The 13,323-nt window shown below is 46.3% G+C and overlaps 1 protein-coding gene across 1 annotated transcript; it reads left to right on the plus strand.

The window, feature by feature from the left end:
• Nucleotides 1-6,959: 6,959 nt before the first annotated feature.
• Nucleotides 6,960-13,314, plus strand: LOC103775820 (tumor necrosis factor alpha-induced protein 2-like; the record flags this gene model as incomplete). The annotated part of the gene is made up of 5 exons (XM_008943291.1): nt 6,960-7,293; nt 8,991-9,618; nt 11,244-11,358; nt 12,604-12,729; nt 13,278-13,314. Coding segments are annotated over exons 1-5 (1,240 nt in total), but the record flags the coding sequence as incomplete, so codon positions are not given.
• Nucleotides 13,315-13,323: the final 9 nt, after the last annotated feature.

Raw genomic sequence — 13,323 nt, forward strand, 5'->3', positions numbered from 1 at the left:
AGAGATACCCCAGGGCTCGGGACCGCGGGAATAGTGCCTGGCAGTTGCACTGTGATAGCTGGGTACGAGTTCTGTTGCTCGTCCCCCAGATTTCAGGGCATGGATACAGGCTGTGAGCGGTGCCTCCTCTTATTCCCCCCAGCCAGCCCCTTCCACAAAACCTGGACATAGCTCTCGGGCACCAAAGCATCCTAAACCCAGATGTGGCTCCAGGATCCAAATTCATCGTGGTAATTCCCGCCCCCTCTTCCTCTCTGTTCAGAAGGAAGTGGTTTCCTCCCAAATTACAGGAAAATAATTGGATTATGATTCATTCAGCCCAGATGTACTGGAAAAAAAGAAAAAAAAACAAACCACCATTTCAGTATCTGGATCCTGTATGGTCCCAGGCACCCCCTGTGCAGGTGTGAGTCACTATGTCAAGCTGGCACATTTCTGCATTGCCATGCTCACCGTTTTTCCTACCAGGGAGGTTCCACTGCCCCTGGGACCTGCGTTTTCCCAGAACACTGAAGAACATGTTGAAATTCCCTCCTACCCTTGAGTAGCTTCCCCACATCCACCCTGTCAACCCCTTGGGCACAAATTGAAGGGTTCAAGCTCAGGGTTAGGATCCTTGGTGTGCTTAAAGTAGGATTTCTTCTTGAGACTGCCACAAAGTAAGGAAGGGACTTTCTGTGTGACTGGAGTACATGGGTGATCTAGAAGCCACAGTCCTTTGGCAGCATATCCAAGTTCAGAGCAGAAGAACTGAAGAAACAGTCATTCCCCAAATTATTCAATGATCTGCCCCCACCGAGGGTCTTAGAGGCTTGCCAGCTCTGGTAGAGCTGATGGAAAGGGAGCAGAGAGCTTTGGAAAGCTCAGGTTTGGGTTTGCTTCAGTCACCCTCTCCATAAAAAGAAGCTTGGAAAGCCAGAGTTTGAAAGTGCTGGCAGAGGCGAGCACTTCAGGAGCTCTGGGTCTGGCTCCCAGGGAATTTGTGTATCTCTTCAGTCTCTCTTAGCTCCAGCAGTGAACTTTGCAAACACCAGGCCTGATTGCAGGATTTGGCTTTGGGAAGAGTAAAACGAAAACAAAATCCTAGGCAGTGGCAGCTGTTTTTTTCTTTCAGTGGTAGAAATTTAAAATGATACTGTGCAGACTTGAAGTTATAAGAAAAAGGAGCATATTATGCTTCATTTTCTCTGCTTTTTCTCAATAACAATATGTATGTCTAATTTTATCTTCTCTTTTGCTGTATGAAAAATGCTCACTAACAACAGGAGATGTTGGTTTACAGGACTGTTTTCAGTTGTGCTTCAGTAATTTAGGGAAAGCAAATTCCCATTTAAAAAATGAACATGTAGCTCTAGCTCCACTGTTCCCCAGGCAGATGATAACATAGTTTAATGCTGGTTTAAAGCATCTCACACCAGGTGAGATGCCCTGGGATCCTCTCTGGTCTGCCACTGCCCTAGTTCTCTTGGGTCCCATACTGTCCCCAGCCCCATGGGTGTGCCCAGCACAGCTAAGGCCCATGGATTAGGTCCCCGGGAAAGCTCTGCTCCTGCCTTGACTTCTATACTGGTTTACTTAACTTCTTTACATAGGTTTTGTTTCCCCTCAGCTTTTAAACCCATTGGGAAAAGACTTTGGCCCCAATTAGGATGGTGCTGGACCACACAGAGTGATAAGCGTCCTGTAGGTATCTGAGGACAGGAGCATAGATTTGATCCACACAGTAAAATTTCAAGGTGGCGCTATTGGTGGCCCAGCTTCTCTGTGGACTGGTAGAGCCAAATGGGAGCCAAGTGGGAGCCTAAAGCTTCACCCTGTCCCCAGTCAGTACCCAATCCAGCTAATGGAAATCTGTAGGAAACAAACCCATCCCCTCGGAGAGCTTCCCAACTTGCAAAATTTTGGCTGACATCTCCATAGACTCTTTTCTTTGATTTATTAGCAGCTTATTTAGTTGTCACTGCATAGTCTAAGCTACACTAAACTCAGACCGGCTGTGCTGCTTTACTGCTTCAAAACATGGTTAGAGCTGATGCAAGGGTGACCCCGCTTCATGGGGAGTGAGTAGGAGGAGAAAAGGCTGATGCAAACACAGAGAACAAACTTTGCTGTATAACTCTGGAGTTCTGAGATGGTGTGGGAGAATGGGGGATTTCCACTAAAAAGAGGCATCTCTGTGACCTAGGATGTCAGCATGCTGGAGAGGACCAAAAATCCAAACAAATGCTTGTTAATATTGGCAGCAGCTCAGGAAAAAGAAGTCAAGAAAGAGATAAGCAAATTTCAGAATAGGGGTAATCAGAAATTCTCTTCCCCTGAGTGCTCTCCGGCACGCCATGAGCCACCCCTCACAAATACCTGACTTAGACCTAACTGTGCACCATGAAAACTGTTTCCTTTGAGGAGGAAATTGGAAAACAGGAAACCACTGTGCCCAGAGTCCAGCTTGTGTCCTTCTGTGTCATGGCTCTGCTCCAGATGTTTCCCTGGCCCTTGCTGCCCACACCAGAATAGCTCCAGCCTGGGTGTACACGTCATGATCAGCACCATACAGAGAGTTCACCAAGTCCCTCTCTGGCTACCACTCTCCTAATGGTACAGGGCTTCAGTACAGGGTAGCAGAGGATGCTCTGGGAGCTGTGGTGCTCACTTGGTTGGAAACCGTAAGCTGAATGTGCTATGTCAGAAATAATTGGAGATAAAGACTCCCCTGGAACAAACTATAGTGCCATATCATCATCACTTTCATTATTATTATTATGATAGCAGTAAATGAACAGTAAATTAGCAATAATAATGTGTTGGGATCTATATCAAGTCTTGACCTTAAATCATTACATTTCCCAAGACTTGAATTTGAGCTCTGTGCCTGGGAAATGATTTAGCATTTCCCAAAGTATTAGCTGCTAAAATAATTAGGAGGCTGCTGGAGTTTTAACAAGCTTTGATCTGTGAGCCCAACATGGGCGGACAGGAGCAGACCATGGCCATCCAAGCCAGAGTCAAGGAGCAGTGCTAGCACAGCATCTCCTGCCCGTGGCCTCCGGCCATAACCAGTGCCATCTCCTTTTAACTGAATGTTCCTTTATAAAAGTGATTTTTTTTTTTTCCTGTAAGAAAGTTTCTTATAGTAAGTGCTTGGCTACCTAACGATAAAGAGATGGAGAGGGAAGTTTTGATACCACATGCCATAAGTGACTGAGGCTGCATTTAAAGGCAGAGCTGGTATTTCCTTCTGTGGGTACAAACATATGCAAACCAGCAGCAGCAAACTGATAAACACTGGGCAAGCTTTCAAACTGGCCAAATGTGAGTGAGCTGTTTCACTGCCAGCCTGACTCAGATGCTTAACTCCTTTGGTGTCTTTTAGTTCAAGGTGAAAAAGCACACCCTGACAGTGTTGCCAACAGTTGTCATGGTGCTGAGGTGCAGCCCCTGGGTGAAAATGCTGGAGCTGATTTTATCTTTCTTCTAATTCAGCTGTGGGAGAGGTCAGGGCACAGGGACATGCTGAAAACGGTGGCTCGGTGCCCTCTGCCAAGGGGCCACAGGGGCTTGCCCAGTTTGCAGCCCCCAGCAGCATATGCCCAGCTACCTCCTTCATTCCTGGGCATTGCCAGCCGCGTGCCAGCCCCTTTCAGAGTGTTGCCAGGACAAAGTTCGGCCAGCAGTTAAAAACTGATGTTTTAACTCGCTTCATTGTTCCTTTATGGACTCTTTATGTGTAGTGTCATTTCAGTGGTTTTCAAAGATAAAAGACTTTTTTCAAAGACTTTTTTTTTTTTAAAGTTTTTCAAAGACTTGACATTCATCGTTCATCTTAATATTGAAGAAGCAGCCAAATAATTTTGAAATTCACCTTTCTGACTACCATTCATCACAACGAAATACTCTGAAAGTCATCTTTGGCTGTAGGAAAGGGGGAGGTACTTTGTTTAGAAACAAAAAAAAAAAAATAAAAGGAGCAATATATGCTTTGTTTCAAACAATAGGAAAGAGACAAAGAACTAGGCTGAGTCTGTGCTTGAACAAACAGGAAAGAAAGGATTTGGCAGAATGAATCTAAACACAGCATGGTATTGGGAAATGCAAGTTAGGAAAATAGCCCTGCAAAAATTAGGAAATTCCTAAATACTTGCAGAGAATCCTTGTTACCATTAATTTATTTATTAGTTTTGGTAATGGAAATGTAACAAAAATGAGCTCTTTTCCACTGTTTTTGGGATTCTAGTGGGGCATCCTGACCAGAGTGGCCAGAGGGATGGGGGCATGCTCTCTTGCCCAGCCAGTAAGGGTGCTGGGGGTAGGAGTGGGTGCGTAGCTTCAGCCAAGGCTCCCAGCTGCTGGGCAGCTCCAGTGCTCGGGGCCCCTTTGCTTGCCCGCGCCACTGGCCCTGCAGCCCTGGGCCACAAGGGCTCTGCTTAGTGGTGGCCCCACGCAGCGACCCAATGCCTCTGGCAGCCTCCACCGTCCTAGTTAGCTGGAGCAGCACAGTAGGTTCAGCTTGGCACTTTGCCCTGGGCCATGCCCACCAGTGTAGCTGAGAGCCAGCCAGATGCCGCACACGCACGCCCCTTTCTCTCCTTCCCAAAAAAAGTTTTCAGCTTCACTGGGTTTTAAAAGCAACAGCATTACTAATCCTGAAGATGAGCTGGCAGACAAAGCCTGGAGAAGGAAAGCTCTCAGTGGTGCCAGACTAACTGCTCTCTATACCACCTGGCTGCTACCACTACCTTGATGCTTCAAAGCTCTCGAGCTGCCAGGAGCCAGCAGGACGAGTCGTGGGTAAAACAAAAAGCCACAGTCTTCCAACCAGCTTGCCCAGAACTAAGTATCACAGTTTGTATCAGCGTGACACGTGAACGCTGTAAACTTAACAAGGGTATTTGAAGATCGCCACAACATGGCGTTATAACTGAAGCCAAATTCTTTTATTTAAAGCCTAATTCCTCTGCCCTTACACAGTTCAAGTAAGCCAAAACATGCCTGAGAGTTGTTTGTGCAAAAGTACACTGATCTCCTAGAGTGTAATTTAAAAAAAAAGTATTGTTAGAACAAGGATTAGAAACTGAGTCACTTTATTTATCTGTAATAATTATATAATTATAATCATTACATGAATATAATTATGCAAACAAATCTATACTGATATATTAAATGATACAAGGACGTAATTAATTCTAAACATAAATTCTAAAAAGCTGTTGTTATTATACCCAATTTCTGTCATTAGTTAGGTGTCATGCAGGAGTGTTTGTGGTAGAGCAGGGCTTTGGCAGGACAACCTTGGTGTAAACAAGGCTGAAGCACCCCAAGGTGAACCTCGTGCTGTGTTCCTGTTTGCTCCTCAGCCCGGGGAGGACTGCTCTGGACGTGCAGCAGCCCTGGTCACTGGCACCCCCCATTTCAGTAGCATTTCCTTCTGCACAAGCCATGGCCCCACATTTCAATGCAAACTGATGGGACAAATTGCTCCCAAGTATTTGAAAACACCCAACAAGCCACACTGAAGCTGCAACTAGCTGTGCTGAAGTTGTCTTGTCTGGGGATGCTGTAGTCACCATGGGACCATTTAGACAGTGAGACTACATAGACTATGAGTGAGTTTGAAGGGTCTGAATGCATCCCATGCTTCTGACTGGGGCTTTTGGGCCTAAAGTGATAAGCCTCATAATGCTCATATCCTAGAATGGCTTCAGTTGGAAGGGACCCTAGAGATCTTCTAATCCAGCCACCCTGCCATGGGCAGGGACGCCTCTCAACTAGACCCAGTTGCTCAAGGCCTCATCCAACGTGGCCTTGAACACCTCCAGGGAGGGGGCATCCACAGCCTCTCTGGGCAATCTATCCTAGAGTCTCACCACCCTCATACTGAAGAACTTCTTCCTAAGATCTGGTCTAAACCTCCTCTCCCTCAGTTTAAAACCATTTCCCCTTGTCCTGTCACTGGACACTCTTGTGAAAAGTCCCTCTCCAGCCTTCCTGTAGGTGTCCTTCAGGTATTGGCAGGCAGTTATGAGGTCCCTCCAGAGTCTTCTCTTGTCCAGGCTGAACAATCCCAGTGTCCTCAGCCTATCCTCATAGCAGAGATGCTCCAGACCCTGGATCATCTTTGTGGCCCTCCTCTGGACTCGTTCCAACAGTTCTATGTCCCTTTTATGGTGGGGACACCAGAACTAGGAGATCCTGCTGTGCTTCCCACACTCCCATCCTTTCAGTCATATTTTTCACATCCCAAATGTTTCTGAACTCCCAGTTGCCTTCTCTGGGAGCTGTCCTTAATAGAGCTAAGAATTTAATTGCTGACTTAAATGGGGACACAGTTAAATCAGCAGGACTTTTGCTGAGCAAAGACCAATGCATACCTGCCTTTGTAGCCTTGTTTTCATGCTGTACTTGCAAACTCAGCATGCTGGAAGCTACATGGGTGCTTCCACAAACAGATCTGCAGCCAGATGAGCAGAGATCATCCAAAAGAGGCCCTGAGGAGGTGGGAATTGATCTTGATGGCACATAAAAGTATTGGAGTTCTGTGGCTGCTTTGAACAGGCACAGAACCCATGTCCTATCCACCAACACCATTCATATGTAACATCCAAGCTCACATATGTACTCCCACAGAATCCCATGCAAGAGCCTTGCTCTCCTGTGTCCAGACTAGCTCAAGGCTTCAAATCTCGTCTGAAACATGCTTAAAATCACTCATGAATTTTTTCAAGGTTCCTTGTTAGACCAGAGAGCTGCTTCCATCCTCCCAGTTACCTGAGGTGACGTTGCTTCAGGACTTCTCCAACAGAGCTGTGTTCATATGATACTGCCTACACAGGGACAACTAATTCTGCAATTATCTTTTTATTTTTTAAATGAGAATACACCTTGCCACATTGCACCATGGCTGTTTTTATGTGAACTGTTATAATCTGACTAGTTCTTTCTGAAATTTACAGGCTAAAAGGAAAATGATGAAAATGTTGCCTTTTTTCCAAAGTGGTCCTACTGGAATACGCAGAGGATCAGAGGGTTGCATTGGTGCAGTCAGTCAGTTTGAAAATCCTCTGACATCAGTAGCTGAACAAGTCCCTGCCTGTTCTGAACCTTCTGGAGAAGAGATCTGGTCCAGAGACCAGGAGAAGATGAGTGAAAAGCCAGAGTGCAGACCCTCACGTGCATCTTCCATCACGAGTAATGGGAGCTGCATCTCTGCTAGTGACAGCCCTGTAAAGGGGAAGAAAGGAATAAAGGAAATGCTTGAAGGTGCCCTTAAGAAAATTAAAAAGGTCAAGACACCCAGTGGTAAGTGCTCCTCCATTCTCCCTGTGCCACATCATAGCCCATAGTTAGCTCTAGAGGGGCTGCATGAGTTGAAGAGTTGTCCATCAACAGGTTGAAGTGACTTCGTCAAGGAGCCTGCGGAAACATGGGCTGAAAGAGATATGACCTCAAATCATAGGCCTTTGGTACCAAAAACACACTCCTTGAGGAACTGCCAGTGAGCATGTTTTCTGTCCAAAATGAAGATTATTTCTGCCTCTCATGGGGGCACAGAGATCTGTGGGTGGGCATGAAACCAAGGCCCATATCTCTCTGCTGTGTTCCTCCATGAAGCCGCCACCCTGTGAAACCCCCTCTTCCCTCAGGGACAGCAGCAAGCAGCACATGTGGGGCTTTTCCCAGGCTGGTATATAAATTGAACGCTCCTCCAGTTGAGGGCAACATCCCTGCAGGATGCTTTGGTAGAAAAATACCTGCTCAGAGAAATCCAGAACTGGAGAGGAAGGTGCTCCTTGGCACTTTCAAGGCTCACTTGCCACCTCAGGTTACATTTTGTTACCTGGTTCATAAACTTAGCAAGACGTACCTTAAAGTAAGTTCCTTTTTTAGTCCTACCTCCATTACTGAGGGGCTTTTTTTTTTTTATCATAGTACATTTCCAGGCAAACCTTTACCTGGCTACTTATGTTTTCCCTAACTGGTGGCCTTCCTTCTCGGCCTTGGATCGGCTCAGCTAAATGAACGGAGTCTACTGAGAACATGCCCTTCATACCTTTGCTCTTGCTGCTGCATTGCCCCATTCCCAATGTCTTGTTTTGAAATAAAGCAACCAGAATTGCAGAAAACCCTCCAGACGAGTTGCCACCAATGCGTGGTACTATGTTACCTTTTCCTAGCTCAGCTGGATATTCCTCACTGGATACAGCCTGGAGTCCTAGCTGACATTTTTTACCATCATCTCACAGTAATGATTTACTAATTCTTCAGGCATCTCTCTTTCTCGTCTGTCTCAAGCTAATTCACATCCAGTTTGCAGCAGAAAATTCTATTAGTTGCTAAGGAACTTTTGTTCTATTGAATTTGTATCTTATACTTTGTGCTATTAAATTTCAGCCCATTTACTATTCAAGTTATCCCATTGCTCCTGTATAATACACCAAGCCCTCAGTTTTGATAATGTCTGTGTAATCAGCAGATGCCAACAAGGCACTCCCAGCTTTTGTGCTGCAGTCTCTAAGGAGAATATGAAGCAAGATGAGTTTCATGAATAATGTGAACTTTCTCCACTCAGGGTTTTCCATACAAACCTTATACACCTAACAAGACTTATTTTGGGATATAACTCCTCCAGTTTAACTAATTGTTTCACAGATTGTGTCATATTGAGTAACTGTCTGTGGTTCAAATAAAATAGTTCAATTGTATTCATCTTGACTGCTAAATGTGTCCTCAAAAAAAATTTCACAGGTAAAATACTGTCCATATGTAACACACTGGTGATAACTATTCAAATTTCCATTGCCCCAGTTAGAAGAAAGCTAGAAATAATCTGATCTTTAAATAAATAGATTTTCTGTATGGTGAAGGAACCTAAGATCTACATTATAGAAATACAAACTTTTATTTTAAAAAAAGTATTCCAGAGCAATCATTTTTTTATAAAGAAGAAATTTAAATCTTCTCTGTTGGGTAAAGAAAGGCTGTTCTTTTTTCACCAGTCAAGCGAGTCATGCATCTCCTTGAAGAGCAAAAGCTTTGTGAGGCCACCCAGCTTCTGATTGTCCTGGAGAAGACCCTGTCTAGCAAAAGTGAGGAGGGACTGAATATCAGACAGCAAGACATCGAGTCTGTCCACGAAGTTCTGAAGCACAAAGTCTTCAGCATCTTGAAAGACTCTGTACTGCTAGCTAAAACAAACCCAGAACAGCTGCAGCAGGCAATAGAGGCACTGAAAGAGCAGGAGAAAGAAGATCAGAACTACACGTCAGAGAATCCACCTGACCAAAACATGCAATTTAGACCCAGAAAATGGAAAGAGCTTTGGATGGCTACAGTAAAGGAGTCAGTAGAGACACGGATGAAAGACACAAGCCGTACTCCTAGAACTGAGAACCTCTCTGCACTTGGTCAGAACCTCCTGCATATGGGAAAGACAATGAGAGAAGATTTGACAGTAGTTGTAAAGTACATTAAACAGCTTTTTCCTCCTGAGTTTGATGTGTTCAGCACATATGCCGAACTTTACCACAATTATTTTGCCTCCCAGGTGAAGAAAAATGCTGAGTCTCATCTAGAAGACAAGGATATTTACCTTCTCCTCTCATGGGTGCACAACATCTATACAAAGTAGGTGTGGCTTTCATACACTTTTATCCCCAGTGATCAGCACATGTTCATTTGCTTGGTTTATGAATGGGTGTCACTACAATGCAGTCTGGCACCCGGCCAGCTTCTGGCTTCACGGGCATTGTGCTGATGGACGCTAGCTGGCCAGGACAGCCAGAAGGGACACACTCAAAGCCCTAGTCAGGGCTGTCCAACCACTCAGGCTTCTGGGCAACAGACATATACACAGATCTTAAGGGATTCACTTCTGGGGTAAATTGGGCAGGTTCATTGTCCTGATTTCTATTCCAGTTGCAGACCCGAACTCATTCTTGGAACATTTGGAAATTTCATCCCTCTGGACCAGAGGGAAGTCAATAAATAGAACAACCTGAGATGCAATTATCCTGGGCATGGAGGATGTTGCTTAGGGGTTATTGACTATCTACGCTCTCCTCCCAGTTAGGAGACCAAAGGGTGCACCTCTGTGAGAGGACATCATCAGTCAAGGGGTGCCCTTCATCCTCACAAGCTCCATATGTTGTAGAACTGAAAATATTGCTTGTTGTGGCCGGTAGTACTGGACAGAGAATCAAGGGCTGTCTTCTCTTAGGTGAAAACCAGTACATACACCAGCAGTGTTTCTTCTGCTCTTCTAAAGCTATTCAACCTTCACCTCTACTTTTTCCTTCTTGTGTTTCACTGACAGAATATAATGAGTCAGTGTTGATCCTGGATGTTTTCCAGAGCCTGTGCTGTACTCTAGGTCATGATATTCAGGCCTGAACCAGCATGGTTTTGGAAATCAGTAGCTGCAAGGAGCAGGGCTCAGCCAGAGCAGCAGCTGAGAATAGTATAAGCCAGGGCAGCAGCTGCTTTGTGGGGTGTTCCCAGAGGCCATGTCCAGGTGTCTGCTGAGGGACCACCTCTCTCCATGGCTGGCAGCAAAGGGAGCAAGGAGGAGGAGGAGGAGGAGGAATGTGGTCCAACAGCCTGGCCCCGGCTTCCAGTGTCCTATCAGAAACAGCCCGTGTGTGGGAAGCACAGCAGTGTAGCCATGTGGAGCTGGGCAATGTGCAAACATGGCTCTCGGGTGATGTTCAGGGTTATTCTCTGCAACCCCAGAAGGAGAGGCTGCTTCCAAATCAGTCCCCCAACAACAGCTGTCTTGAACCTCCCACAGCTGGCAGATCCCTGCCCTCAAAGCTGCTCAGGAGCACCTGGCTCAGCCAGCATGCAGTGGGGAGATGACAGGAGGGTGTGACACCACCTGCTCCATTCCCAGCTAGCCACAAAATGCCATCTTCTCATCTGATCACGTTGCTATATTGATGGAGAGAGTCTGTGTCCTGTGCTTAGACTCTTCTGCTTGCTTCAGGTCCCCCATCCCCACCAGAGCACAGTGGCTGATGCTCAGGTGCTTGCCAGAACATGACTCCGTTGCTCAGTTTCTCAGGGACCCACCCTCACAGGTCCCGCCCCTGGCACAGATTCAGCTTCTCCAGATCCTGCCTGCACTAAGGACAATGTGCATTTCCATCTGTTTTTTCACTGGCAGCCTCAAAAAGTGTTGGTGATTCACATCAACAGCTGTATTGAATTATACTGACCTTGGAAAATGTGATTGTTTGGCTTTTTCATTCCAGAGATATGAGAAAAGATCCTGTTTTAGCAGAAGAGTTGGAAAAACTTAAGCTTGGAAGCCTTTTGCCATCAAGTCTGAGCAAAGAGCTTGAAAAGAAATACCTTGACAGTGAAGAGGTAAGAATCTCTTCAGTCCTTCTTCTTCCCTTTACTGCTCCCGTATGACTCCTCAGAGGAGCTCTAGCTTGTTCTGCACATACCCTTCTCACCTATGAGCCACACGTTCTTCCAGAGAGAAGCAAGAGCAAGATTACTTTTATTTCTTTTGGGGGGACAGATCAGCTTTCTGCTAGGTGCGACTTGCAGAGCAAGATTCTGCTTGGCCCTGGGAACCATCAGAAAATAACTGCTCTCTTCTTGAAAACCTTGTGGTAGAGAGGTGGGGAAAATCCAACAACAAAACTTTATGGGTAATTTTCCAGTTGTCTGTTAAATCTCCAGAGGAATTTATGTTCCCTCTGGCAGATGATGGACACAGAATTACTTCTGGTCTCTACAGTGGTGCCAGACCTTGGGTGAGCACAAAGCATGCAGGTCTGGTCTTTAAAAAAATGTTTCTTTGATGGAGAATCACCTGGTCTGCAGAAAATAACAGTTACTCTGGCTTTTGGATCACTCTTGACTTAATGGAAACAAGAAGCAACTTTTACAGTACTCCCAAAGCTTAGTGCTTTTGGCATTGTGGGCTGGAATTCCCAGAAAAAGAGAGGACAAGTTCCAGGTTTAGCTGAATCTGTGATGGTTTGCATATGGGAGAGGTGAGTGTGAGAGCTGCAAAGGGCACAAACAAGGCACTTCAAATACATGACAGTCACTGTACAGACCATTTCCAAAGCCTTGCTGCACAGTGTGCACAGGAGGGGTCGGAGCACAGAAAACCTGGGAAAGTTTCCTTTCTCTTTCTAGTGCTCCTAAGACGTCAGAAACCCTCATGAAAGAAGGACTGCAAAACTCAGTAGCACTGCGTGTGACATGTAGGCAATGTGTGGCTGGGGGAGTCTGGGCTCTGGCACATGCAGCTGCCTGCAGCCTTCCCACCCACCGCTCCCTCCCCTGCCCTCCAGATCACCAGTGATGTGGCAGGGGGACAGGCAGGGACGTAGATCTTCATCTTCATTCCCGTCCTGAAATGTTAACTTACTATTGCATGGGTGGATATTATAATTTGCATAGGGGTGTGACAGAAGAGTCCTTACTGTCGTGAAGTGGTGGGCCGTAACAAAGAGCCTTTATTTCTCATCAAGGGCTGAGGAAAAAGTCTCCTGAGCCAGATAAACAGTAGGCAGGCGAGTAAAGCCTGTATAAGGTAGGAGCTGCTACATCCACTTTGTGGTAAATGTTCTTGTTCTTCCTTCCCTAAAGGCTACTATCAAAAATTCACTGAGTAAATGTTTAGATAAAGAAATCCAAAGATGGAAAGAAGACAAAGAACCAGAGAAACTAAATGGGCATTTTCAGAGTGAACTACTAGCCATATTTGTTATCCAGGTAACACATATTTATGTGAAAAATAAACAATTGCATCCTGCTTGTATTTAGGATTTGAGACCAACTGTTGTCAATGCAGCAAAGGAGAAGGTCAGGTCACTTGTGCAGGGCTGTAGTAGAGGTGGGTGGTACAGGGGAGCCCAAACCCATGACCTGGGATGGTCCTGGTCTACCATATGCTGGAGACAAACTCCTCTATAAGCAAAACGAGCAGGCAAGCTGCCTTCACTTCTCCCTGTGCAGTCTCTTCTGCGCCCCGCAGCCGACGAGGAGCTCACGGAGCAGCGGAGAGGCAAGGCAGCTCCAGGCGAGCAGGGCAGACTGGGTGCGGCCGGGGAGACTGACGGGCAGGGCTGCCCTGAGTGCCCAGCCCCCTTCCCCGCAGGCAACACTCCCCCTCCTCTGGCCGCAGAGAACGAGTCGGTTTTGTTTTTAAAAGATAACCCTCCCGTCTGATGAGGTAGCCGTGCTGAGGGCCTGTAGCGGCTTTAAGCAGCAGAGCTGTGCGCCGGGAGCCGGCCGCTGACCCGCTGTGGTTTGTCTGGCAGGGCCTGTACAGCGGGCAGAGGCGGGCCCAGGAGGTCAGCGCGGCAC

This window comes from Merops nubicus, unplaced genomic scaffold (assembly GCF_000691845.1).
Source record: "Merops nubicus isolate BGI_N331 unplaced genomic scaffold, ASM69184v1 scaffold54146, whole genome shotgun sequence".
Lineage (NCBI taxonomy): Eukaryota > Metazoa > Chordata > Aves > Coraciiformes > Meropidae > Merops > Merops nubicus.